Source organism: Puntigrus tetrazona, chromosome 18 (genome assembly GCF_018831695.1).
Source record: "Puntigrus tetrazona isolate hp1 chromosome 18, ASM1883169v1, whole genome shotgun sequence".
In the NCBI taxonomy this organism is placed as follows: Eukaryota; Metazoa; Chordata; class Actinopteri; order Cypriniformes; family Cyprinidae; genus Puntigrus; species Puntigrus tetrazona.
The window spans coordinates 4,240,713-4,268,060 of NC_056716.1; the positions used below are offsets into that span (position 1 = coordinate 4,240,713).

General features: G+C 37.6%; 5 protein-coding genes across 14 annotated transcripts; 2 read left to right on the plus strand and 3 right to left on the minus strand.

Moving 5' to 3' along the window:
* Window positions 1-328: 328 nt before the first annotated feature.
* Window positions 329-5,379, minus strand: wee2 (WEE2 oocyte meiosis inhibiting kinase). 3 transcript variants are annotated; one of them, XM_043264757.1, is made up of 12 exons: window positions 5,039-5,379; window positions 4,353-4,598; window positions 4,032-4,225; window positions 3,910-3,964; window positions 3,611-3,780; window positions 3,369-3,490; window positions 3,117-3,263; window positions 2,933-3,034; window positions 2,066-2,151; window positions 1,733-1,903; window positions 816-964; window positions 329-725 (listed from the first exon to the last, which is right to left on the minus strand). In XM_043264757.1, the coding sequence occupies exons 2-12, from the start codon at window positions 4,587-4,589 to the stop codon at window positions 590-592; spliced, it is 1,569 nt and encodes a 522-aa protein (XP_043120692.1). In that variant the 5' UTR covers window positions 4,590-4,598; window positions 5,039-5,379; the 3' UTR covers window positions 329-589. The 3 variants fall into 3 exon arrangements, with proteins under 3 accessions (XP_043120692.1, XP_043120694.1, XP_043120691.1); XM_043264759.1 differs by lacking the exon at window positions 5,039-5,379 and adding an exon at window positions 4,876-5,008; XM_043264756.1 differs by lacking the exon at window positions 5,039-5,379 and adding an exon at window positions 4,849-4,867.
* A 456-nt stretch (window positions 5,380-5,835) lies between these two features.
* dennd11 (DENN domain containing 11) lies at window positions 5,836-12,580 on the plus strand. Of its 4 annotated transcripts, none has more exons than XM_043264762.1 (10): window positions 5,836-6,405; window positions 7,041-7,140; window positions 7,284-7,442; window positions 7,773-7,929; window positions 8,668-8,806; window positions 9,012-9,143; window positions 9,320-9,470; window positions 9,566-9,634; window positions 10,481-10,672; window positions 10,785-12,580. In XM_043264762.1, the coding sequence occupies exons 1-10, from the start codon at window positions 6,027-6,029 to the stop codon at window positions 10,795-10,797; spliced, it is 1,491 nt and encodes a 496-aa protein (XP_043120697.1). In that variant the 5' UTR covers window positions 5,836-6,026; the 3' UTR covers window positions 10,798-12,580. The 4 variants fall into 4 exon arrangements, with proteins under 4 accessions (XP_043120697.1, XP_043120695.1, XP_043120696.1 ...); XM_043264760.1 differs by having other exon boundaries at window positions 11,040-12,580; XM_043264761.1 differs by having other exon boundaries at window positions 11,044-12,580.
* A 112-nt stretch (window positions 12,581-12,692) lies between these two features.
* On the minus strand, window positions 12,693-16,084 carry agk (acylglycerol kinase). 2 transcript variants are annotated; one of them, XM_043264765.1, is made up of 15 exons: window positions 15,832-16,084; window positions 15,690-15,729; window positions 15,350-15,429; window positions 15,186-15,261; window positions 14,999-15,091; window positions 14,876-14,908; window positions 14,698-14,792; window positions 14,536-14,605; window positions 14,381-14,460; window positions 14,243-14,300; window positions 13,973-14,117; window positions 13,691-13,788; window positions 13,527-13,597; window positions 13,301-13,385; window positions 12,693-13,192 (listed from the first exon to the last, which is right to left on the minus strand). In XM_043264765.1, the coding sequence occupies exons 1-15, from the start codon at window positions 15,939-15,941 to the stop codon at window positions 13,061-13,063; spliced, it is 1,266 nt and encodes a 421-aa protein (XP_043120700.1). In that variant the 5' UTR covers window positions 15,942-16,084; the 3' UTR covers window positions 12,693-13,060. The 2 variants fall into 2 exon arrangements, with proteins under 2 accessions (XP_043120700.1, XP_043120699.1); XM_043264764.1 differs by having other exon boundaries at window positions 13,973-14,120.
* A 223-nt stretch (window positions 16,085-16,307) lies between these two features.
* On the plus strand, window positions 16,308-22,999 carry ighmbp2 (immunoglobulin mu DNA binding protein 2). Of its 2 annotated transcripts, XM_043265039.1 has the most exons (15): window positions 16,308-16,564; window positions 16,696-16,865; window positions 16,966-17,161; window positions 17,334-17,431; window positions 17,517-17,680; window positions 17,783-17,983; window positions 18,489-18,636; window positions 18,737-18,911; window positions 19,149-19,331; window positions 19,886-20,004; window positions 20,084-20,178; window positions 20,313-20,436; window positions 20,559-21,413; window positions 21,501-21,700; window positions 22,011-22,999. In XM_043265039.1, the coding sequence occupies exons 1-15, from the start codon at window positions 16,488-16,490 to the stop codon at window positions 22,206-22,208; spliced, it is 3,003 nt and encodes a 1,000-aa protein (XP_043120974.1). In that variant the 5' UTR covers window positions 16,308-16,487; the 3' UTR covers window positions 22,209-22,999. The 2 variants fall into 2 exon arrangements, with proteins under 2 accessions (XP_043120974.1, XP_043120975.1); XM_043265040.1 differs by lacking the exon at window positions 19,149-19,331.
* LOC122363112 (nuclear factor 7, ovary-like) lies at window positions 22,563-27,242 on the minus strand. Of its 3 annotated transcripts, XM_043265041.1 has the most exons (7): window positions 25,967-27,242; window positions 25,743-25,838; window positions 25,420-25,650; window positions 24,992-25,039; window positions 24,853-24,875; window positions 24,645-24,763; window positions 22,563-24,343 (listed from the first exon to the last, which is right to left on the minus strand). In XM_043265041.1, exons 1-7 carry the CDS (start codon window positions 26,366-26,368, stop codon window positions 23,829-23,831), a joined length of 1,434 nt encoding a protein of 477 aa, XP_043120976.1. In that variant the 5' UTR covers window positions 26,369-27,242; the 3' UTR covers window positions 22,563-23,828. The 3 variants fall into 3 exon arrangements, with proteins under 3 accessions (XP_043120976.1, XP_043120977.1, XP_043120978.1); XM_043265042.1 differs by lacking the exon at window positions 24,992-25,039; XM_043265043.1 differs by lacking the exons at window positions 24,992-25,039; window positions 25,420-25,650.
* Window positions 27,243-27,348: the final 106 nt, after the last annotated feature.

A 27,348-nucleotide genomic window follows, 5' to 3' on the forward strand; every position in this document is an offset into this window, starting at 1 on the left:
TTGAAAATCACTGTACTAGGACATCCTGCTAGAGTATGATCAAAACCACCAAAACCACATGCTTGCATGATGTTTCCTGTTTTTGAAGACCACAGGTGTATTGAACTTTTCCTTACCCAGTGGGACACACTTACAGTATTGTAAAAATGTAAGTGGTTGCAAGAGCTCTATTTGATTTTCAGAAAGAAAAAAAATAAATTGATAAATAAAAAAAATTGCATGATGAGACATGCTCCTGTTAAATGCACACACTCAAGTGGCCAATATCGCAAATGTGGGTATCTGGACAGGCCCTGATTGAATAGCCAAAAAAACACAACCTCTGAAATTTAACATTTAAAACCCTTTATTTACAATTAAAAAGCACCAGTTATTTGAAAAGAAATATGTCAGTCAACAGCAAACCATAAATATGAACAGATTCATGCCACAAATAAAACTAAAAATGGCAGTGTTAAGGGTTAAGACCAATAGAAGATCTGAAGTTTCACCAGTGACAAATGCTGATTAATGCGAAAGCATCCGACTATTGCATTACAGAAATACAGTATGTAGGTCTGATGACATGCAGTACAGGACAAATTCAGTGCTAGTATCCAGGGAAACCAAAACTCATGGAACGGGCAGCACTTCTGCCCACAAGCTTCCTCCCAGCTCTTGTAAGAGACCCTGGTCGTGATGACTGTTGTGGTGAGGTAGCAGCCAGTCGGGCCTCCTTGAGTTCTCTAAATAGCAATAAAAGGCATAGCAAATTAAGACCTCTATAAGCAGAAGTGATTCATGAAATTCAGTAAATGCAAGATCACTCATCTCACCTTTCCAGCATAGCTGTTCTGAACTTCTCTACATTTAATTCTTTGCGAAGTTGTGCAGCTAGTTTGCCAGTTCTCTCCTGGCGCAGGACATCATGACGACACAACGCAGATGCAGACGGCCTAGTAGCAGGATCAGGATCCAACAGCGTCTATCATATACAAATGTATTGCCCATATTAGTTTTTCAGTCTTGACCTCAGACTGATTCAATGTAATTAACATGAAAACCACCAGATTGCTCAAGAAAATTCTAAAGAAATTTTCATGCATGTTCAGGAATGTAGGGAAACTACACTGACTCAACTAGCATTATGGTAGTAGGTTTTGTGCCCTCTGCTGGTACAATAAATAAATGTGATCCTGGACAAAAAAAAATTAAAATAAATAAAGACCATGTTCCATGACTTCTTAATTGATAATGTACTGGTAAAGACTTAATTTGGACAACTTAAGGTGATTTGCAACCTCAGAATCCATATTTTCAAATAGTTATTTCAGCTAAACATCGTCCTATCCTAATACATTAACCATACATCAAATGGAAAGCTTATTTATACAGTTTTTAGGCTGTATAAATCACATTTTTTTTGAAAGTGAGATGTCTTCAACTAAAAGCTGTATTAAAAAAACAAAAAAACAACACCCTGTATTTTTTTGGACAACAATTTTGAAGACCTCTCTATAAAAAAAGGCTGTGGTACCCTTTTAAACGATACATTCGAACATGTATCATTTAGGTACAAATAAGGAAGTTGCACCTTTTCAAAGCCACTGCTCCAGTGAAGGCTTCATCTTCAGGTCATTTTTTATAAATAAAAAGTAAACTTCTGTTTTAAGGAACTTTATAGAAACAAAACAATAAACCATTAAAGAGAGTGCAACAAACCCCACAGATGTGATGCATAATAAAAATGCACCTTTAGAAGGTCTTTAAAGGGTGCTGGTAATTCCTGGGGCAGGCTGGGAAGCTCACCCTGCCTGAGGCTGTGCCAGTCATCTCCATTCTGAGGAAGTGGTGGAGCTCCAGCAGCTAATAACACCGTCAGGCCCAGTGCAAAAATATCTGCTTTAGGAAGATATGTAAAGTTCTGCAAGTAAAGAGAAGAAAAAAAAAGCAGACAACATCTGGTTAAATCCAAAAGCCATTCATTCCTACTGTATATAGGATCACTGCAGTCCTCTGGATAAGACTGCTACAGTTTAAACTCTGCAACCAACAGAACACTCTGATCAAGTTTAAACAAATATACCTCTCGCAGGACCTCGTAGGCCAAGAAGCGGCTATCCCCTTCCTCTACCTGAGGACTTGAGATGGATGTTACATGACCCAAGTCACCTAAAGATCAAGATACTCATCACATACTTGACCCTGGACCACAAAACCATAAAGGTTCAATTTTTCAAAATTAAAATTCCTACATCATCTGTCGGTATCAATCAGAAGAGATGAGAATTCTATTGATAGATGGTTTGATAAGATTGGACAACATTTGGCCAGATATTACTTATCAAAAAATATATAATGTTTTGATATATTTATGGCAGTAAAAATTACAAAATATGATAAAAAAGAATGACAAAATATCTTAATGGAACATATTTAAATGTCCTAATAATTTTTGCCATAAGAAGAGTCAATTTTAACCCACACAACATACTTTTGGCTACTGCTTAAACATGGTTGGTTTTTAATATTTGTGATTTAATGCCATGTCAGCAATGGTGGCTATATCCATCGCAAGAGGAAACATTTCAATTTTGATTTTAATAGTTTGTAATTGTCATTATTTGATTTAGTGATGCAGACATTTTTGGCTTAAACAATTTTTTTTTTATCTTGGTCAAAATGGTTTTGGATGGTCGAGAAAAAAACAAATCTGAATTGAGATTAGTTTATTATGCTCATTTCATTTGTAATTTGGGTTCATAAGACCCTGAACAGCACAGAGTTCTTAAACTTACCAAAAAGAATCTCCGCTAAAACTTTAATTTTGCTTAAAAAGTATTTTTTGGTGCATCACTAATAATATCGAGAGTTTACAGTTGGGGCAGTTAAGATCCATGACAAATCATTTATGCATTAAGGAGTTTAAACACATGGGCAGGTAGGTAGATACCAATTTTATATACAACTCCAGAGGACGGCCGTTCATCCTCTTCTTCACTATCTCCTTCTCCACCTGCACTTGAGCTAGGGCGACGGCAGATGAAAATATTACCTAAAAAGAATGAAAATTTAAATAAATGTACGAATCCAGTTTTCATCAGGTGGTATGCGAGCATGTGAGAAACAAAGCTCACTGGGTTTGATGTCAAGATGCACTAGCCCTAGGCTGTGGATGTATTTGAGCCCCATGGAGACCTGAAGGAGCAGATCCCTCAGCTCAGGAACACTGAAGAATTCCTCTTGCTCTCCTTTTTCAGTTATAGAATCATGGAGGCTACCACCTATAAAAACCTTAGGAGTTAACCTAGTTCTCGAAGTAAAAACGGTCTCAACTCCAATTACCAAACACATTACAGTCAACATAGTTTTGTTAGCTTCTGTCCTACCGTCACAGTACTCATTTTGTATAATCATATGGTCATCCTCGGCCCATGCGGAGTAATATCGCACAACATGAGGGTGATGGCCCAACACCGCATGGGCGTACACTTCCTTCAAGGCCAGCTGCCTGAAGAAGGGAAAAAATAAAAAATTCTAGTAGTCTAAGATTCATATACAGAATCTAGCCATATTTAGAATTGGAAAACTAAGAACATTAAGCCCAATGTGGCTGGCGGTGCTGACTCACTCATTGGCGGAGCCTGCAATTGGCCTGCGCGAGCGCTTGATGGCGTACATGCAACCATCCAACCTCTTCACACATCGATACACGGAACCAAACTCGCCCACGCCGATGCAGCTCAGCTCTAGAAACTCACTCTCATAACGTGACAGCATGCGGGCTGACACTGCTGGCCTCTGAAGGCCAACAGATGGGAGACCCGTGTGAGAGAACACAGATTTGCCAAAGCTTTTGGTGGGATTACGAAGATTTATAAACCTACTACATAATAAGACAAGAATAAGCAATGGTCTTTGAAACCGTACCTTTGAGGGGAGGAAGAAATTTTCATCCTCTGACGAGTTCTGAGTTTCCTTAGATCTGCAAGTGTACTTCACTGTAAATCTAGTTCCTCCACACGTGTTACTTAAAAAGAAAGCGCCGTTACCTTGCATCATCCTCATCGTCACTCCTTTGGCTCTTCCTCTTGTGGTGTTCCCTGTTTCTGCGCACCGTCTCTGGTGTGAAAGGGTTAACGTTCACTGAGGGCACACCATCAAAAGCAGTAGACAAACGAAGGAATCTTTGACTGCGGCATGGCTTGATGCTAGAGCAAGGGTGGGACGATTTCGACAGCAAACTCTGTAGGTAAAGGAAGGTCGGTGATATAAACTGTAAACAATTCTTTACAGGGTCATATGCATTGCTGCTGCAAACGCGTACAGCAGATCATCATCGCATTAAAGCTGACATGAAACAGCACTGCAACCTTTGGTGTACTGGGGGAGTCACAAAGCCGGAGTTTTTTCCAAGCAGCGTACGGAATCGGAGAGGTAGGGGACACCGTGATACTCCTGGTGCGGTGCCGTTGTACCCGGGGTGTCCGACAGGGGCTTCTGACCGGAGCACTCCTGTGTGCCCATTCATCAAAGCTATTATCACTGCTGTCCTCCTCCCCACTGCTGGAGAAGTTAAGGTGCTGCTGTGCTCCATTCACAGAGGCCATTTCAGACCACTGCAGTTAGGAAAACGTCATAAATTTAAGGAAAAATAAGTGGGTCAGTATGGCAATTTGGCAACTAACGTGTAAATTAGAACTAACTTGGTAAATGAACAATCAATCAATCAATATGGATAACTACAGAATGGGATGATAGATAGTACTATGCAATTATTGATGGTGTTCAATAAATCATTTTTTATTTAGCAATTGTGACATGCTGTTTTACTGTATTTAATATAATACGTAGTAAAAATTTACACACACGGACACAAAATGTAAACATAATCACAAGTTACGATAGTAGTCTCCTTAGGTAGGCCTCAGTATCTCATAGATCTCATATGTTTGTTGCGAGAAGATCAAAACATTTGCAAAATATATTTTAAGATCACTTAAATGGCCACGGTCGTTTTCACGCCCTTCTGAGCAACATAAAAACATTTCCAACTTACCCTGAGATGAGCTCATGGGCCAACACGCTTGAACGTGGCGCGATAACGTTAATGAGGACCTTTAACTGTGGGCGGAGTGGCTCGACCGTTAATTAACTCCGCTAACTAGCGACAAATATTTTGAATCAAAACTTATGAGTTCTTTTGAATCTGTTCACTAAATAAGGATTTGTCCTGCTCTGTTTACAGGTTTACTTTATGTAACAGTTATCACTTTTCTCTGTATATTTGAAATTCTGAGCATAAAAGTACATAAAATATAACAGCCCAAATTAATTACGAGTTTTAATATCCCCCTCGCAGTATCTTGTGGTCATCAGTCACCTTTACAGGATCATAATGTTTTACTTCCTTTTCTTTCCTTCTTATGAAGCTCGACGTAAATTAACTTGTTTATTAAAGGGGGCGGGTACGTTTACTAGTTTCAACCAATGAAATGCTAGTTCACGGCCCACAATCAAAAACTATTGGTTCGTAGTATAGTCCGTCTTTGAATACAGTAAAATGGTGAAGCGCTTTAGAAAAAATTCAGTTTGAAACACCACTAATAATCCAACCTGTATAGATGACAAAGAAATAAATTATAGATATAATATTTGTTTATTCATCCAAAAAAAGCTACTTTTGTTCTTGAATTCTGACTGTCAAGGGAAGCTCGTTACGGTCCTCAAAGTCGTCAGCATATTTATTTTAGTGTACTACGTGCGTGCGCACACAGACAACATCATACTGTGTATTTATTTTTCGGGTGGGAGTTGGTTGATCACAATAACCCCTTTGCACCACGTGAGCGGAAGTATGTGACATCATCAAAACAGTGTACGCCTGGGTAGCGTCTGTTACCCTGTCTGGGTTACTACATTTAGGGATCGTCTGAATTGCACGCGCTATGTTCCGTTTCACGCGTAGCGCCTGTCGCTTTGACTGACCGCTCGGCGTCGAGTGCGACGACTTATTTATTTAATCGATAGTCGATATCGAAAACATCATGGTTGAGCAGTCGGATCGCGCTCCGCTGCTGGATTGGGAGGAGGTTCCCCCGGCCGAACTTGCCCCAACGGCTCCATCACCGGAGACTGAGGATTCAGTACAATCCGGTCTGTCTGGTTACTCGACGGAGGGCGGTGTACGGGCAGATATCGCTCTGAACTCAAGCCCGGCGAGACCGAACAGCGTAACAGCTGTTTCAGGTGAAAGTGCACGCTCTCCCCAGAAACACAGCGGCCCGGGAGGGGATGCTTCCGCCACTGATGAAGAGGGAGACTGCGCCTTTCATGGACTGTCAGTCAGGGATCGGAGGATCACAGGGTGGGAAGAAAAAGATCAAATCGTTGCGGTGTTCGTTGTGACTTTCGACACAAGATCTGGTAAGATTACCTATGAAATAAACGTAAAAAAATTGTAAAACGATGTTCGATACGATGATGATGATGATGATGAAGAGAAAATATCTAGTTATAAAATGTGCTGCGTTCTAAGAAATATCATGACTATAATCGTTATGCTTTCACGTGGTGCTTTTTTGTCATATGGCAACAAAATGGCTTTCTATACCCACAGCATATCAGTTACACTAATATGAATATACTTAATAATATGAATATATTTTGAACAATATATTACAAATCTAATTAATATTATTAGTGGTAATAATGTTTCTTTGCTCTTAATTCAATTTAAGAATTAATATTATTCTCTCTTCTGTTTTTCACTTTTTATGAGAAACTAATAACTGCAACCTAGAAACTAAAAGCATCTTTGCCATAGAAGTGTATAGTAACTGTCACAACTGTAAGAAAATGAATATGGTATGAAGTGAGAGTTGTATAAGTCATGCAGCTGACTACTGTACCGTTTTTAAGACTTCCTCTTTTTTGTTCATAGGGTGCTCAGTGGGAAAAGCCATTTAGAGACTTTTGTGTTCTTCTGCAAACACTGTTTGATTAAAACCCGGTCCAACAGCTTCCCAGTTGTTTACATAGTCCCACATCGTCTTTTACAGGGAACATGATAGAATGGTGCCTACCTCAAGATGTGAATCTGGAGGGAGTAGAGTTCAAGTCTATGGCAAGCGGCTCTCATCGGATCTCAAGTGACTTCATGTAGGAATCTCTTTCATAAATGCATGAGTGCATTTTTAACATTTTGCTCAATATTGCGTGTCTATACCACATGCCTACCCTCCATTATCTGGTATAAAACTTTCAGTTTAGTCGGGATAAAATGTGCTTGTCTCGTTTTGTAGATATTTTCGTAAAGGCTGTTACTTTGGACTAGCGTGCTTTGCCAACATGCCCGTGGAGAGTGAGCTGGAACGAGGAGCTCGGATGAAATCTGTTGGGATTTTGTCTCCTTCTTACACACTGCTATACCGTTACATGCACTTCCTGGAAAATCAAGTCCGGTAAGTGTATGCTCGCTTCGCGTTGTATCTCGTTAGGTCTCTTTCTCATACTCTTCTGCACTCGTCATTTCTATTTTAAGATGTTATGTATTAAATATAAGGTCTGAGTTGCATGCGATGTGACATGGAATTTGTTTAATTTGGACTCACTTCACTGCATCTCTTCTTCAGTTGGTTAAGGTTGTAATATGCAGCATGCAGAACTGTAATATAAAGTTGATCTACTGCGTTAAAAATATATGTTGCTCAATATCTGCATCTAAATAAAGCAACTTCCTGTTGCAATGCATTTTATGACAACACCAACTGTCTGCGCATGCTCTCTTGAAGGCACCAGTTGCAGTGTCCAGGTCAATACTCTCCACTTGAAGCTTTCTATGAGGATAAAAAGGCAGTGTTGCCCCCGGGAGGGAACGGCTTGGTCACAGCCTGCCCGACCAGTGCTCTTGGGCCTATAGTCAACCGCTGCATGCATCCAGAGATGAAGGTTTGAAGATATAACCAAGCATTATCCGTCACTAATCAAAGCTTCAGCTTCTATTAAATTCCAGTTCAGTTAAATATATTTTAATGACAGTACTGTTAGATAATTAGATTTTCTTTTTTTTTTTCTGATGTGTCTCATTCTAGTTTCAGAGGAAATCTAGGCCAGGCCTCTCAGGGAATTTCACATTACTGATTAACCAGGGTGCAATACTTCTGCTCCTCCCAGCAGCATTATACGCAGGGGAGAGTTCAGTTTTGTGAAAAAAACTATTGTGAGACAAATTTCTCAGTCCACAAAACACTATTGTTAAAAAAGCATTCCATACTCTTGTTGAAAAATATGCTGAGGTAACTCAGAACTAGATTTGCTTATGCTGTTTTTTTAAATAAAGCCTTGTTCAGCCAATCAGTTTTTTGAAAATGAACTTTGAATAACTGCATTATGAATTTACAAGGCTGTAAGGGGTTTTAAAAAAAAAAAAGTAAGACTACATTGAATGGCCACTTCTGTTAATCAGCTAAAAAGCTGTGACTATTAGCTGAATGGCCTCTCAGTGAATGGTCTCTTACTATTATTATAATATATTTAATTAATAATTATTTTATTATTTGTGATGATTTTTATGATTTGCCATTTTAAGAGCTTGTTTAACGCGTGCGATGTGTCTGTAGGTCATTTATTAAGAGATCAGTAGCACAAAACATGTCCCCTTTCTGTTCTCTGTCCACCTCCGATCAGATTACACACCCGGCTGGCTGCATGTCCCAGTTCATCCGCTTCTTTGGAGAGCAGATCATGGTGCTGTGGAAGTTTGCTTTGCTCAGGAAACGCATCCTCATTTTTTCTCCTCCCCCTGTCGGTGTGGTCTGCTATCGGGGTGAGAGTGGAAACCCATTTACATGCACATGGCTGTCTTAACGTCTATGCGTATTTTCCATTAAACACGTTAAAGATAGCTTGAGAGTCCATTGATAAAGATCTTGCTTTTGCACATCGTCACTTGTTTGTGCACTTGTATAGTCTGTATCTATAGTAAACGTGGTTATTTTGATACTTCATGTTTTTTTACTTGCATCCCTTAGTATACTGTTGCTGCTGCCTTGCTAATGTATCCATTCCTGGGATGGGCGTCTCCGTCCCGGAGTTCCGCCCTTTTTTCTACATCAACGTTGCTGACATCTCCGCTCTCGAGACTGAGCTGTCTTACGTGGCCTGTAAGTGTCTCAGTCAAGAACAGGACTAAAGTTGGAGGCACAATCTAGTCTAGTATGTCTAGTATAATTGAGTTTGGCTTTTGGAGGTTAGGAAATAAGACTTCCAACATAAGTAGTAGTTGGTAAAGTAGTAAGTAGGAATGAATCGGTGGAATCATTTTTATTTGGGTTCCTAGGTACAACAGAGAAGATCTTTGAGGAAAAGAAGGAGCTGTATGACGTCTACATTGACAATCAGAATGTAAAAACACATAGAGACAGCCTCCAGCCTCTGCTTAGACTCAACAGTGCGGACAGAGAGAAGTATCGCAAGCTCTGTGAACAAAGGTATGTCAGCCTTTTACATGTTTAAAAGCTTATGAGTAAAAAAACCCTGAAAACGTATTGTTTACGGACATATGATGATGTTGACATCTTTGCAGGCAATTGCTGCTGTACTCTCAGGAGGTGGATGGAGACTGCACATCTAATGAGGAAGACCTTTTCATTTTGTACGTGATGGAATTGCACGACTCAGCACAATGATGGAAGTTTATCACATCAGCAGATTTTAATGAGACAGAAAGAGTTTGCAAAAACATGAAAATAGTTTTACTTTCTTTAGCTTGATTAAGCAATATTGTTGGGAAACTTATGGAAATGCAGTGCTACATTTTCATCCTTTGATTTGTGAATAGTACAATAATAGATAATAATTGCCATTATTACAGTTCAAAAGTTTAAGGTTAGTAAGATTTAACTCTCATGCACATCAAAGATGCATTTATTTGATAAAAATAAATCTGCTTCACTTTGTATATATAAAAATACAATAAAACAGTAATATTGTGATATATTGTTAACATTTAACATTAACTACTTTCTATATTTATGTTTTTAAAAGCTGAATTTTTCAGGATTCATTACCCCGCTCTTTAGTGTTATGATATCCTGACTTGTTTCAGAAACATTCCTTAATATCAATATTTAATACGGTTGTCCTGATTAATAAATTGTGTATTAAATGTTGGAAATTATGAAATAATGTATTTTGTAATAATTTATTGTACATTACTGTCAATTTTCATTAATGTAATGCGTCCTTCCTGGGGAAAAAAATGGCAGTGGCCCAAGAATGTTTTTTAACGTTCTTGTAATTTTTAACATTTAAAAATTACAGGCCCAATGTGGTGTATTTTTTTTTGTTAATATACATATATGATTGCATGCAGCGTCATTTGACACTTTCAACAATTTCTTTATTTTGTAATATAAATATAGCTATGCTAACGTTTTTGGAAAATAATTTAAGCTGTTGTATTTAATATGTTTGAAATTCCCCTCTGTTTTTGATCCAGGTTCTTCATGGAGCAAAACAACAGAATCTTCCAGACCCTGTCTGAGGTGGCGGGGAGCGCCGATCCTACCCTGACTGCTGAACATGTGAGAGCTATGGGCCTGGATCCTCAGGGTGACCGCGGTTTTCTCGTCGACCTGCTGGAAATCTACGGCATCGACGTCATGCTGGTTATCGACAACCCCTGCTGCCCGTAAGAGTCTCAGTCTCTGCCGCTCTCTCTGGAGCCCATTTTCTTTTAGGGCTACCACACACTGCCTACTGATTACCTGCTTTCTTTTCTCTCTTTCTCTGGCTTGGCTCAGGAGCCATTCCTGACCCCTTCTGGACCGCACTGATACTGCCAACACCAAAAGGTGCAATCCGTCTGCAGGCTTTTTGTGCACTCTGCAGCCAGTCAATCCAGTGATGTCTTTCTGCTTGTCTGTCTATCTGTGTGCTTATTATCCTTCCAGCCATCTTGGATTTCTACTCGACTCGTTTCCAAAACACGATGATCTCTGTGCCTCTCTCTACTGCTTTTTATTGTGTGATCTTCAGTTGTGACTTTGTTCTTCTAGCCAGTGCTGTCTGGGGGAACTGATGTGAATATAAATCTGCTTCACTTGGACTCCAGAGAAAAACAGTCCATCAACGGGGCAACTCTCTCTTCCCGGATCCACGTATTTTTGTTGGTAACAACGGTTTGGTAAAGTCTGCTTTGAATGTCATATCTGTATTTCTACAACTTTTATGGATGTCGCATACTACACAGAGTACTGTGATGGTGAAGATTTTGACGATCTTTTCCACATTTTTTTTAACAAAATCATGTACATGTAAACAGTCATTTCATTTAGGGAAAAACCAGACGTTATTCACTGTGTTTGTTGTGTTGTTTGTGATCTATTGTGCATGGACAAATAGACACAATCAGTTCTCTACTGTAGTTTGGCACAGCACTTATTGATGTATGTGAATGACAGTGTAAAAGGTTCTCGGTCATTATTTCTCTGATGAATGTGACTATCATTTCAGTGCTGTCTACGCCGTTCACTTTTCAAGCATTTACTGTTAACGCCCACTAAACAGACTTCAAGCATAAATGTGTATTTGTTCATTCTGGACAGGCCTTTAATCACTGTCAGTCTTGTTATTGAATGTAAATTGTACATTTAATGCACAGTCTGATGCACATTTGATTTCAATAAGACACAGAAATGTTAAATTCAGCTTTTTGAGTCCCTTAATTTGCTTCAAAGAAATGAATGTGATTCTATTCCTGTGAATGCTCCTGATTATTACTTGTAAAAGACATTGAATATGTATATACTTGGGATTTATTATTTAATTGTATTTGGGTCGATCATTTCTGAATAACAGCAGCAAACTGGCCTCACAAGGCTGACCGATTGTGTTTTTTGTGCATTTATATGTTGATCCTGTGAAAACCCTAACTGGACATGTAATTATTCAGATTATTCATATAGTTGGGGAAGTTTGAGAAATTGTAAATGGAAAAGTATTTACTTGGCCTTTTGAGCTTACAGTTTGAGTTCATCTAATTTTCAGCCTTCTAATAAAATAATGCATAATGACAATTGATTTTTTTGGTAATGAGTGCAGGCACTCAGGTTTGTCACAGTTTGATGGATGAAGTTCTTTAAAATTACATTCGATAAAATATTTAAATTAACAACAAATAATACTGTTGCTTATATCCAAGATTTGATTAAATGTGAATTTTGTTTTTACATTTCTTATCTATCAGAGATCTTTCTGTATTATAAATCTTTGAAAGCATTCTCTTGTAGGATGTTGGTTGGTTAGTGTCCTATTGTAAATGAATGGAAGTGTATATTATTGTACAGGTTGTCCGGTATTGTGTATGTGTTATTTTTTTGTGAGTTATCCAAGTGTTATCTAAGTCTTTGTCCCAATAACAAGCTAAAAGAATGTTTAAAAGTTTTACTCTACTAGTATCACAAAGCACTAGTGCGATGCCTCTGTCTTACACACTACCTATACAGTAATACAAACTAACAGCATGTGTCTGTTGTTTTAAAGCCAGTGATTCTTATTCACTGCCATTTTGAAATAAACGGCTCCTTCTTTTCTATCACATGCTTTGTTTGTGCAGTATTTAAGGGTTGTTTCGAGAAATACAAAACACTTATTCTCTTATATAAAGGAAGCTACAGGATTATCACAAATGCATGGGAAAGTCTTAAAAGAACCATAAGACATTGATTTGACTTTTATTATTGGTCCTCGTTTTTGTCAGACATTGTTAAAGTATCATGTGTTGCTTTGAGTTTCTTAAGCAGTTCTTGAGCCATCTTTGCATTATCATCTTCATGATAATATTAGTTTTTAGAAAAAAAACACAAAGCATGAAGTTTACTCCTGTAATAACTTAATAACCTCATCCATGGTGTTAAAAACTATCAAATGACACTTTGACTGCTGTCCATAAACCATTGATTGTTCAGTTAAAGTATGATGACTTTTATGACAACTGAGAGTTCATTTGTGGTGTAACTGGTATGTTTTCCAGTTTTGTGAGCAGTCCCTCGGCAACCTCTCCACAACGCAATCATCATCACTGAGCCTGTGCAAGCTGCTCTCTGCGCTCCGCACTGCAAAAAAACTTGAGTTTCCGTGGCAACAGTCTCACTTCCACAGACATTGCCTCATATTCCTCATTGTCGATGTCGTAAAAGCCAGCACCCTCCTGTGGACAGGAGAGGAAAAAAAATAGATCATAAGGACTGCAACACAGCTTAGATCAATGGATGGTTATTACAAAGAAATCAGTCTCCAAAACTAATACTATACTGACCTCAGGGAGATTGAGACTAGCAGCGCTAGCTTCTATCTGTGAAGCATCTTCTGTAAACTCCATTGGGTTCAATGCTTTCTTAGTTCTGAATGAAAAAGTATTATTTATTTATACCCAAAACCTAGAAAGCTCCTAGCGGCAAATTAAATTAAGTTAAGCAGACATAAAAAAGTGCAACTGATTTAACATTTCTCCTTTCACGAGCAGTTTTGTGAATGACACTCACCCCTCGTTGATGAACTGACCCACTGTGAGGGAGTCTGAGTCTAGAGTTATAACCATCGAATCGTCCTCACGCTGAAGACAGTAAACAGTACCAATCAGGACACATTCTATTGAATTTATATTACATACATTCCCACGAAGAGCAACTATTCTGTCAGTACTCACTCTTCTGGCAGGGTTCTTATTGTGTGTGCTAACTGTGAGCTCCAATGTGGAAATGTCTTTACTCTCCCATCGCTCTGGCTCAGGCTCTTTCGTTGGCTCTACCAACAGAAAAGATATTGAACATGATACGAAAAAAGGTTTGACGTCCATTAGTCTATGCAAGACATTGTTCTTGAATTAAGGATTTATGTATTACAAATAACTATATTTCACAATATTAGAATGCTAATATCCTTAAACTACATTATATGTGATGAAATGTATATAAAACTGATAAAACACCTTCTATAGGAGGGTTCCAGTATTTATGGAGTCTGTGGTAGATGCGGTAGAGAAGGCTCGGTCTGGGTGGTATTTCAGTGGGAAGGTCAGGCGGACGAGGTACAGGAGCCAGATAGGAGAGGGAGGCCTGGTGAGACTGTGGCCACTGCTGTAAGGGAGAAGATATTGTGATCATTCCAATACTAATTCATATATAGGCTTCAATATATGGTGCAACTGAGCTATGAATGTCATTGAAGTACTGCTAAAAAAACAATGCAAAGCACTCACCTTAAGGCTACTAAACCAATGTGCTGCTCTTGTTTTCAAAGGGCCAAGGTACCAATATCTTACAGAAAAAACACACATTAGAAATACAAATTCACATTTTTTGTGTTTATGCTAGAAAAAAAAACATTATCAACATACTTGCTGATAGAAGAAGCGACGTCCCTGAATGCACCCCAACGTAAGCCTAACAGAGCAAACACTGGCTGCTCCTTCTCACTCTAAAAACAGAACTTACGCAATCAACTTTTTAAAACTTTTTAAAAATTATTTTTCTAAATGCCTTTCAAATTTACTTTTATCTGCAGAACATCCAGTGGAACGGTTTCTCCTTTCAGTATGGACAGGGTTGCAGAGGTAATGTGTCTGGAAAAAACAGAAATAGATGGCATCGGATCATGACAAGCTTTTCTATATTTTGGGGAAAAATTATTGAAAAGTGAAGTCATTAAACTTACTGTACTTTGTTGTCAGAAACCAGATGTAAACTCTGACTCAAAGAGTTACTGTAACCCAGAGGAATGAAACCGATTGGTATTTTACTGAAGGTCTCCTGTGATTACAGTAGGTCAAGTTCTGAAAACTCTGGAATGCTCGATATAACTTAAACCAGACAGATTTATTACTAGTAAATACCTCATCAACTCTGCGCAGCAGGCCAGTTATCACCTGTGTGTAAAAATCAACACATTTAAATAGTCAAATTGTCTAAAAAATATTTTTTTTAAATAATCCCACTTTATGAAGATACTTTTGTACCTCCTGTAATGTCCCATCACCACCAGCAATGATCAGCATGTCTGTTTGATCCATAAATTCCATGAGCTTTTTTGCCTGGCCTTCATAATCAGTCTAAATGAGAGCAAGAATTTGTTTTTTATTTTTAATACATTAAAGTACAAAAAATGATCCCAAAGGACCTTACCAATAAAGGATTATACTGTACCTTCACAATCTTGACCTCCACACCAGCTAAGTGTAAAATGGGAGCTGCATTCTTCTCAAACAACGCATTAGCTTTTCTGCAGAGAAATTAAAATATGAGAACGCAAACAAACATAGCTTTAAAAATGATATATGGCACAGCGAGCACCACATGTTTAATCATACCCATTACAGGCAGCAGGATTTAGAATGACCATGGCTTTCTTCAAATTCTCCTGAGGTCCAATTAACTGGTGGCCAAATGCCTGAAAATCACATACAATTACATTTACTGTAATGAACTTTCAATTACTAGATATCAAGGTCATTACAGTTAACTAAAACTGTCATAAAATAAACATTAACAAACATTAAATTAAATTGATTTAACTTTAACGTTACTTCAACTAGTTGCCAAAGCATACTTGATGTACTAAAAAATTAACTGAAAAACAAACAAACAACAACAACAAAAATGAGCTAACTAATATTGAATGAACACGTTTTCAAAATACATATTCCTTACCCTGGCTTCTATACACGCTTCTCTCAGCAGCACACTGTCACTGTGAAAAAAGTAAACGAGTAAAGGGCAAATGAGCTGACAGACAGACAGACAAAAGTTAGATAGACGCATAGAAATTAGTCAGATATGTAATAACACAAACCAGTGCTTTCCATACAGCCAATGTCCTCCATATGACAGCACACACACAGCGAATGTGGATTTTTTCCAGTGGTTTCTTAAAGTCCGAAACACTTTCACTACTCGAGCCATTATTCTGTATTACTGTATATCAAATGCCTTTTTAGATATCCCAATGGAGGTGCCCTACTGCAGGCAGAAAGCAACAAGAATTGAGTGTAGCTCTTCACCGTTGACATTCCATCGTTCTCTCAAAGAACGACCGGTGCAACGACAATATTCCTCCCCAAGAGCAACTTGCGTTCCGCAGCAATTTGTTCTTATAACGTGATTATTTTGTACTTAACCTTTGCAGTAAAACGTATTATATAGATCTCAAAATTATTAAGCAGTCGTTTCATGTTTTAAGTATTAAATACTATTTCTGTTCGTGACAAACTATTTCTGACGTAGTGCCTGGATCTCTGTACTACGGATTGAATTTAGAGACGGACCGATTCCAGTGCATGCGCTGTAGTATACAAACAGTCATGACAGTCTCATATACCCTTTCGTCAGTAAGCACATGTATTATTTTTTACATTATGCACATTTGAATATTTACTACATACTTTGTAAATTACCAGAGGAAGGGTCAAGCGGGTCATTTTAGTTATCAGTCGAGCTGATTTGACAGTTATGGAGGTTGAAAACTTCGTTTCTAAGACTCTCGAGCTCCTGCAAGAAGAGAGAGAAGCTGAATTAGAAGAAACACGGTAAATGATACTCATATAGCGCTCTCTTCTACACTTGTTCTTCATTTGTATTTAGATAGCTGTTCGTTTCCATTACTCAAATGTATTCAACTATGAGGGACGTCTTGTTTAAATATCGTTTTTATTGTCAGAGCATGGCAGGAGAATTTATCTCCCAAGAATCTACAGCACAAAGGAGTGTACCTGCTAAAACTTCAGATTGCAAGCCAGCACACTGGCATGTATGGCCGACTCCTGGTAGTTTTTGAACCCAGGAAAAGTATAGGACCCCCATTTTTACCCAGCAACACTTTTGGACCAGGTGAGACATTCTTATTTATACTTGATTCCGTACAGTACTGACAAATGAGAAATTCCCATTTTAACTATATTATGTACTATTTTTTGTGTTCTGTTTATAGGTGACATTATAGGTTTGTATCAGTCAGAGGGTCAGGGTCAGCCGTCTCAGTTGGGTTCAGGTGTGGTGACACGTGTTACTCAAGCATCACTGACGGTGGCATTTGATGACACGCAAGATGGTATGAACTTAAACAGAGATGGACTTTACAATCTAATGAAGCTGGCAAATGATGTAACCTACAGGAGGCTCTCAAGGTATGCTAGTATCATTAAATGCTATCATTTCTCAAAAAAAACCTCAAACCCCTTTAGGATTTAAAAAACATACCTTACTTGCTCTAGATGTTACTTCATTCAGTTATGCTTTCACACAGGTAATTATGTGAATGAAAATTATGTGTATTCATGATGTGTTTTCTACTTGCAGTGCCTTGAAGTCTTTAAATGGATACAGCAGTGGTCCTGCATCTCATCTGATCAGTGTCCTCTTTGGTTACACAGAACCAGGGATATTATCACATCAGCGTAAGCATATACACAAAGTAGCTTGTAAAAGGGATCTAAAATACAGCATTTATACTTAGGACTGTTTGTATTTCTTTTCTTGCAGATGCACTTGAATTTAGTAACACTGGGTTAGATAATTCTCAAAAAGAGGCTGTGTTGTTTGCAATATCTCAGAAAGATGTCGCAATCATACATGGACCACCAGGAACTGGCAAAACCACTACAGTTGTAGAAGTAATCCTGCAGGCAGTAAAACGGGAACAAAAGGTGAGCAAGATATCAAACTCTTAATTTGGTTCATTAAGATATAGATTATTTGATGTAGTGTAGATGCAATATTTTGGTGAACATATAAGTAAATGTTAACAGGTCCTTTGCTGTGCTCCTTCCAACGTGGCTGTTGATAACTTGGTGGAGCGCCTGGCAAAGAGCAAGGTGAAGGTTTTAAGATTGGGTCACCCAGCCCGTCTGCTCGAGTCGATTCAGAAGCACTCGCTGGATGCAGTCCTTGCACACAGTGACAACACCAACATCATTTCTGATATTCGCAAGGATATGGACAAAGCTTTTGTAAGATTTTTTTTTTTTTAAGTTGCTCGATATTTAAATGCTTACTTTTACGATTAAAGCATTTAATCATAAAAGTATTATATATACTTAGATATAATACTATTATATATACGTTGTTTTATAATTGTTGGCAGCAAAACATGTAATAAAATAATGAATGAGAGGTTTGATGCTCGCATTTAAAATTATTTTTCTAAAAGTGATGTATGGATAATCAAGAAAAGTGAATGTATTACCAAAAACATATCACAGCAAAAATGCATGTGTACCATAACCAAAATTAGACCGTTTTATTATTATATTAATTAAATTAAATTATTTTAAATGAAATTATATTAAATAAATGTAAGTATTATTGATTTATATATGATTATATAAAGTTTTGTTAAATGTTAAAAATCTTATAATATAAATTTGCATATCAAATATGGCAGAAGACTTTATAGTATTCGCATATGTGTTAGGGTCTTGTCGAAATGCAAAAATTAAATAAATGCATTGACAGAATGAAATGAAGAAGGCTCGAGACAAAGGCCAACGCAGCAGTCTGAGACGGGAAATCGGGGAACTGCGGCGAGAGCTCAGGACCAGGGAGGAAACGGCTATTACTCAGATCCTGAAAAGAGCCGATGTTATTCTAGCAACTAACACCGGTGAGTAAACCTTTCTTAGCAGTCATCAATTTTATTATGCGATATGTCTGTTTGTTTATGCCTGATTTAAACTCTGATATGATTGATTTGTGTAATATAGGAGCCTCTGATGATGGTCCACTCAAACATCTTCCTAATGATCATTTTGACCTGGTGGTGATAGATGAGTGTGCTCAGGCTCTAGAGAGCAGCTGTTGGATCGCTCTGCTCAAAGCACGCAAGTGCATACTGGCTGGGGATTACAAACAGCTGCCACCAACCATCAAATCACAGAGGTATGAAGGAAAAGGAATATATCTTACTGGTGTGAATTATTTGGTTTATGGGATCTATTCTCGATGTGCATTTTCTTTTCATTATATAACTAATAATATACATAAAATTTTTGGTCAGTATTTTAAATTATTAATGTTTTTTATTACATGAATTGCATGAATGTTTAGTCGAAATGTACTCTCATAATAATAATAAAATGTTATCTATGTGATAAATGTTATTTATATCGTTCTCAGTGCTGCATCTAAAGGCCTGTCTGTCAGCTTAATGGAGAGGCTGATAAAAAAATACGGAGACTCAGTGGTTCGAATGCTGACCACTCAGTACCGTATGAATAGTGCCATCATGCAGTGGGCTTCAGAGCAGATGTATCAGGGCAAACTAATCGCACACACTTCAGTGGAGAAACACTTGCTTAGGTATGCAGTATAAAATATATTGCAACGTTTCTGAAAAACATTTATTTATTTATTTTTTCTCACAATAGCAGTCCAAAATAACAGTAGCAATATTTATAATATTACAAAAGATTTACATTTTTATTCAAAAATATTTAACTTTCTATGCATCAAAGATACCTGAAAAAAATGTATCACTATTCTTTCTGCACCATTTAATAAAAAATAAAAATTACACCATTTATAATAATAAAAAAAATGTTTATTGAGCAGCAAATCAGCATACTGATACTGTGGGGCTACTTTAGTGTCCCATAAATTATTGGACAATAAAGATTGGAATAATGTTAGCTTAAAATCAGCTTTGCCATGACAGGAATAAATAACATTTTAAAATATATTAAAATAGAAATATTTTTGACCAAATAGATGCATCATTGGTTAACGATAAGATATTTCTTTCAAACCCTTACCTTCCCTAAACGTTTGAATGGTAGTGTATATTTTAGGTGTGCTAGCAACCTTTATACATTGAGAAAGATTAATTTGAGGATAACTGATTGCATCTTGAACAGAGACCTGGCTGGTGTTGCTGATGTTGAGGAAACCAGAATTCCTCTTCTGCTCATTGACACTGCAGGCTGTGGCCTGAATGAAATGGAGGACACAGATGAGCAGTCCAAAGGAAATCAAGGTTGATATCAGTTCCAACACAATATTAGTGATTAATGAAATGGCTATTAAATGTTTTTATATTCTCTAATGTTACACAGGAGAGGTAGACATTGTGGCACTTCATGTAAAGTCTCTCACTGAGGCTGGCGTTCGAGTTAAGGACATTGCGATTATTGCACCCTATAATCTCCAGGTGAGGTACTTTTCAACTGATATAACTGATGTGTAAAAAAGCACAGTCTTTATAAATGCCTGCAAAGCAATGACTCTGCTGCTGTTTCAGTGTAAATAGCAGTTGTGCATTAAATGTGATTATGTCTGTTTAAGGTGGATCTTTTGAGACAGAAACTGTCTCATAAATATGCAGAGCTGGAGATCAAGTCTGTTGATGGCTTCCAGGGCAGAGAGAAGGAGGCAGTGGTGTTATCATTAGTCAGGTCCAACAGGAAAGGTACACCAAAGTTTGTGCATTTAATAAATTCAGACTTAAATATACATTTTTGTTATCATATATTCACCCACATGCCAAACCTGCATGCGAACATAAGGAATTATATCACATATTTTTTAAAGGTGAGGTTGGATTTCTTGCTGAAGACAGAAGGATCAATGTGGCTGTGACTCGTGCCAGACGCCAGCTTGTGGTAGTGTGTGATTCTCAGACCGTTCGAAACCATGACTTTCTTAAATCCCTAGTGGACTATATATCGGAACGTGGAGAGACTCGTACTGCTTTTGAGTACCTGGAAGACTGTGTGGCGCAGAATTACATCCGTGATGAAAAGGACAACCAGATCCACAACAAAGACGCTGCGTCTACAAAACAGAAGCCCAGGAATCAAGTCAAGAAAATAGAACAAGAACAAAAGAAAAGTGCAAACAACAAAAGTAGAGGAGTGAATCAGTCCAATGTTCAGCTTGACCAACATAAAAACACCAATTCACACCATCCTAAACCCAAAGATGCCGATCAGACACAAAATAAGAAAAAAGAGATAAAGGACCAACTTCTGAACTTTCTGAAAGGTCCAAACAAGACAGAGCTACAGTTTCCTTCCACACTAAACTCTCATGAGCGTATGCTGGTCCATGAGATTTCTGAAGAAATGGGTTTAAGGCATGAAAGCCAGGGAGAAGGGAAAAACCGTCGCATTACTGTATCCCGGCCACCATCAGATCCGGACAAGTCAGTCGAGCATGAACAACCAGAGATGACTGCTTGTACAGCAGTGAAGCTACAAGATGAGTTACAGAAAGGACCCTCAGAGCCAGCTGTTGATTTGAAAAGCCTGCATTTGGAGCGAATGCGCAGGGAGCAGGAGAGACGAGAGGGAAAAAAGCAGGAAAAACAACCAAGCGTGAGATGGGAACCGGATCCCAGTTCAAGTAAAAGCCAGTCTGTTAAGAAACCCAAAGGCACTTCTAAAGGTTTGTGTTTTGTATCCCGATTACTGAATTGTTTCAATACTTCTGTTACACTTCATAGTCAATATGTGTTTGTTTTTTTTTTTATAGGAAACACTAAGATAAAAGCTGGAGCCACAGATATAGCTGCAGGTGCCATGCCAGGTGACGATTTCGATGCTCTCATTGATGCTGTGGTTAAAGCTGACAGCGTCTGTGGTTTTGAGAAGTGCAAAGCCAGTGTCCTGACTTTAGGGCAGCTCTGTCTCTACTGTAACAGGCAATACTGTCTGAGTCACCATATACCTGAGGTAACTGGCTTTTTATTTTATATTACACGTAAAAACCAAATTTTGCTTTATTTAAATAAGTTTTCATTATAATTTGAAAGCAGGCTGTAGCTTTCAGAAACATGACTTTAGTCATGATGTAACACAGAGCAAGCTGGCGCTATTATTCATAAACACTAAACACTCAAAGGCTTGCCAACAAAAGAGAGTTGAAAATAGTCCTTAAAATGAATAATAAAATAAAAAAATGCATGATATGTTTATTAAAACATTTAAACTAAAGACATTCTGATGCAAGATGCATTTGAAATTATTAAATGTCTTTTTTTAGGTACATGGATGTGGAGAAAAGGCAAAAGCACAAGCTAGAATGAGGATAAGTAAAGAAGGGGTGCTTTATGCAGGAAGTGGACAGAAGGACAAATCAATGGATCCAAATAAAAAAGCATATCTTCAGAGAAAACTAGACTCTAAACTTAAAGATATGGCATCTCAAAGAAAAACTAAAGCCAAAGACAAAGAAAACTGACCTTCTAGGAGACACCGAATCAATCTGACATTGTTTAATTTATATGTGATGGTTATTTACTTGAAAAATAAGTATAGAAAGATTTCTATGCTTTAAGCGTGAGTTTCACAAACATTTTGGTTATGATAAGGCGAACGAGTTCCTGAATGAGGTTGGGAACAGCTGCCATTTATTACAGATTCACACTGGCATGGTTAAATGGCAAACAAATCACAAAGACCTGCCATATTTAATACTCCCAACTGGCACTGTGACTGAAAAGTGGGTTTCTAAATGACTCTGCTTGTGCTTAAAATACCCCCACCCTCCTAAATCTAGCCTGAAATTCCTGTACAAGATTTATGTATTGCAGAATTATTGTCGGGAGCTTAAGTTGTTGCTCCACTGTGTCTCTCAGTGATTGATGCATTGATTATTATGTCATATGTTAATCTCCCAGTTATCTCATGAAGCTCTGAAGAGCAAAGGCAGAGCAGAGCTTTTGGCCTGGGTCCATTTAATATATTTAGTCTTCATACAGCATGTGCTTATGTAGTTTGGTATATCTGTCCACAAGAGGACATAAGAGACTCAGGTGGCATTGTGAGCTCCATGGATGCCGTTAGTGGAGGATTTGCACAGTGAACACATCAGAAGGAGTACTTCAAGTGACAATGTTTCTAATATCCACAAATATATGCGTGTGCAACAACTTTTGACGGTTTGGTCTTTATGAAATGCTTTTGAATTTAACCTCAGCGCACTTTGAGCTATTAAAATGTGCGACACTGAATATTATATTACAAATGTAATGCTTTGGTTGATCAGCTTTTCTCACATAGTGCAAAGTTTAAGGTCGTGTCAAAAATGTACTTTAAAATGTTATTTAAAAGTCATTTATGTATAGAAAGAATTCCTTTATTTAAATAAGAGTATGGTCTGATTGAAACATTTGAAACTTAACAGAATTGCAGTATTTGTAATACTGTAAGTACAGTAGTTGTAGTTTTCTTTGGCTGTCCTGTGTGACTTCCAAATAACTCAGGTAGATGATACTCTGCGCTTCAAATGCTTAGCCCTAAAAATAGCTCTGCAATGTTCTGAATCAGGAATAACCGTTTAGCTGAAGTAAATAGTTACAAAATGGAAATATCCTTAAAGGAATATGAAACGAGCTGTGGGTTTGAAGTTTTTCTCATTTTGCAAGAATACTCAAGAATACTCTTGCTGCATTTTTTGTGTGTGTGTGTGTGTGTGTGTGTGTGTGTGTGTGTGTGTGTGTGTGTGCGCGCAGTGATGCATGAACATAACAAAAACAAAACACAGTCTGAGTGAGAATAAATACGAGTGTGAAAAAGTGAGCGAGTTAGATTTCAAGGTAAGCTTCTAAAACTCAAACATAATAATATACACATAAATTATGCCGATTTCAGTGGACAGTACAAAAATACTGTATTACAGCAATAGGAAATGAATAATAAGCACCTTTAACAAATAATTGTAAATTAAAAGTCTAGATGCAAATTTTGTATTATTTAGACTTTTATTTTTCGTTGAAATGTGACCTGTACATTTTTTTTTTAAGAAATTCACAGATAAATAACTTTCGAATTTGTTGCATGTTTAAACTAATGGTCTGCATTAAAATGCACAGATTTTAAGCGTGCTCCCCTCTTTTATACCAGTGGCAAAGTAAGGGAAGATTCTCTCATTAAACTTACATTTAAACGTGTAAATACTGCCACCATCTGCAGCGTCAGAAAAGGAAACCTTTCCTTTATCATAGTCCAGTTCAACCGTGATGACCTGTGGGGGGGCTTTCAGGGTTAGTCGTGTGCGAGGAGATGTCTGAGCCCAGTAGGATTCCTCATTGTTTGAAATTACCCAGAAACCCTCTTTTGGGTTGATAAAAACTGTTGTCTTCCTTTTTATTGACTCTCGTGCCACCCCGATGTACCACTCTTTGCTGTATGCCACCTCTACATCCCAGCGCTGCTTTCCTGACTCAAAACCGTTAGCAGCGAGTACTGACATGCGGCTCGTGCAGCGTTCAGGGTTGTCTGGAAGTTGCTGTTTTTTCCCATAGCTGATGGTGGTGAGTTCATCTTTGATGAAGAAGTTAGGATGTGCTGTGTTTGGATCAAAATTGACAGAGGCTGGAAAAACGACAGAGAGCCAAATCTTCTCTCATGGTTTTGCACAGGTTTAGAAGAATTGCGATAACTAACTATTTTACTAGATTTTTTTTATCAGGTTCTTTTATGTATGTCAAACGATTTAGCTACTGGAAAGAATCTGTTGTAAGTTATATTTAGATATCAAGTTTGCATACAAGTATTTTTTCAAAATACTTGAAATATAGTCATTACGAGTGAATAAATGTTGATTGCTGCCAGAAATTTCATTAAGTCTTCATGATACAAAGGACTTGTTGTAGGCCTACATTTGCGTACTTACAGAAGTGTACATCTCTTTCCATTCTTTTCCAGACCCCATGCTTTAATGATCCAAGGTACTGAAGCACATCTATGAGTGCCTTTTTTGGATATTCTGTTTCATGAGCAGTGTAGCTAGTCCTGTAATATATGCATTATTTGTTTAAGTGTGACAAGAAAAAAACTGACAGAGCGCTTAATTTAAAACTTTAAACCATTGAGTACAGTACCGTTTTATTGCCTCCTTACATTCCTGTAGATAGAGAAAAGATATTGGTGTAATTGTAATCTTTTGAACCAAACTTTTTTTTTTTAATGGAATGCTGCGCTCAAAAGTATCCTAAAGTGCATGTTTAGTCGATGCTTTACCTGTGAATCATTCCCTATATCTGGGCTAACGACAGCTTGGAGAATTTCCTTTTGTAGGATGCAAAATCAAATTTTTTACATTAACAAACGGCTTAGTTGTTAGAAAGTGGCTGTTTACACAAAATAGGTAAACAAAATAGCCTTCCAAAATGTGAGATAACGTGCTAATGAAAAAGAACATCTTGATTTACCTAGACACTACGAAAAATTAATGAGGCACCGCTAATATACCCCTGTTGAAAAAACAGCATATGCTGGTTAGGTATGTTTTAAAGCTGGGATGCTGGTTTAAGCTGGTTTTTGCTGGTCTTAGGCTGGTCAAACCAGTTTATTACCAGCACATGATCAGCATCACTGCTTCAAATATACCTAACCAGCTGTTTGTTTGTTTTTTTTTCAAAGGAGAAATGTTTTAAAAGCATATTGACCTTTAGAAATGTCAGATCATCTGCTATTATGATGGGATCTATGTATATGGTGATGTCAGAGAGCTCTTTGATGCTTTTATTGACCTCCTCCAGTTTCTCTCTCACAACTGCAGTCTTGCTCTTTCTCTCATTTTCAAGTACAATGAGTCGAGCTGTTTCCTCCTCCCTCAGGATTTTATGTAACTTTTCATACTCTTGCTTTACTTCTGCAGCAGTTTCAGCAGCTTGTTTCTGTGCATTAGAATCAAAATAAACAAGATTTGGATAATCCTTAAGTTTATGTTGAGGAACTGTAGGTTTACAGTTCAGTTTATATAGTTCACCTGTATGTACGTTTCCAGTTCCACCAAGCTCTCCTTTAACTTTTCGACGGTGGTTAGTTGTTTTTTCAAAGGGTTGTACCTATTTATGAGCTCTTTCTGTAGGGCAAGCGTATGGAAAGAGCATTTACATACAAATCACAGAGATCTTTGACAAGTACAAACACACGCTAGTTAATATTTACAGGTATATCTAGCTACAAATCACATAAGACTCATTTCCTTACCATTATGTCTGATGCTGCTTCAGCAATCGGGCAGTACTCGTGATTTTTGTGACTCCTTGATGACGTGCAAGTAATGCAGATAAGTTCTGCGTCTTTCCGACAAAAAAGCTTCAATTGCTCGTTGTGTCTTGAGCAACGCTCCACCGATTTTGCCATGAACTGCTCCGGCTTTTTTTTGAAGACATCCGTAGCTAGCTTTAGACGCAAATTGATCGGAGGCCTGGATGAGCGTTCTGTACGGCGGCACAGAGGACACTGCCGTGTTCCCATACGGCCCCAGTGTGTCTGAACGCAGGTCTTGCAGAAGCTATGATTGCAACTCAGTGTGACTGGGATCTCGAAGACCTCACAGCACGCAGGACACTGTAGGTCCTCCATAGTGAAAGAACCTTCTTGATCCATCGCTGCTGAATTTGCAAATCCAAAAGTCTTTCTCAGATGTTTCGAAGACTTGCAAGCTGAAAGTAAAGTACAGTGCGACTGGGATAGACCGGTTTGACCTGATTTTTTTCGACTTTTAAACAGTGACTCCTCGAAAACATGTCAGAAATGTCGCTCTGAGGAGGATGTCTATTTTCATGGCTTATTATAACTTTTTTTCAAGATGTGTTATGCCGTGGCTTACTTTAAAAGACAACATCAGAAAACAAGCTGCAAAAAACGTCCTTTATTGAATATTTACTAGAAAAAGTCCATTGAATATATATTTATATACAGGACTTCTTTTAATTAAACAATATGTTCAGTCTCATTTTCAGAAGATTCTGCTGCATAAACATGCAAATATTGAGAGGGACAAATGTGGAGAGGTAGTTATGACCTGCTGTCAACCAGGATGTGAACCAGCTTTATACAGCATGCAGTTATCATAGAAGGAAAAAGTTACTATAAAAATTAAAGTAAGGTAAAACAGAAATAAATAAGCAGCATTTTTACATATTGCTCCCATATATTAATAAGTTCAACAATTAGAAATCTCCATGTCATGTTGTTTTATTATTTATTTCTAAGAATTTGCCTGATCACATCCAGCACTAAACATTTCAAAACATCGCAAATGCTTATGCTTGTGGCGAGAGCTATAACAAAATGTATTAGTTTTTTATAAAATGACTTTGGATGTGTTCAGTTAGTATTTTATGTATTAGTTATGGAATAATTAAAGTGGGAAAAATAAGATCCACTTATAAAAGTAGAATTCAGAAGAAACATGCTCAAGACGTCAGATTATATCTGAAGTCTATACAAAGTTAAATGAGAAATTAATTTAGAAGTTTTAAAATGTTGAGAGAACTGTTAGTTAGTCATTAATAAAATATGAATATTCATCAGATGATCAAAGATGATGATTTAAAAATATATATAAAACATCGATCATCGCA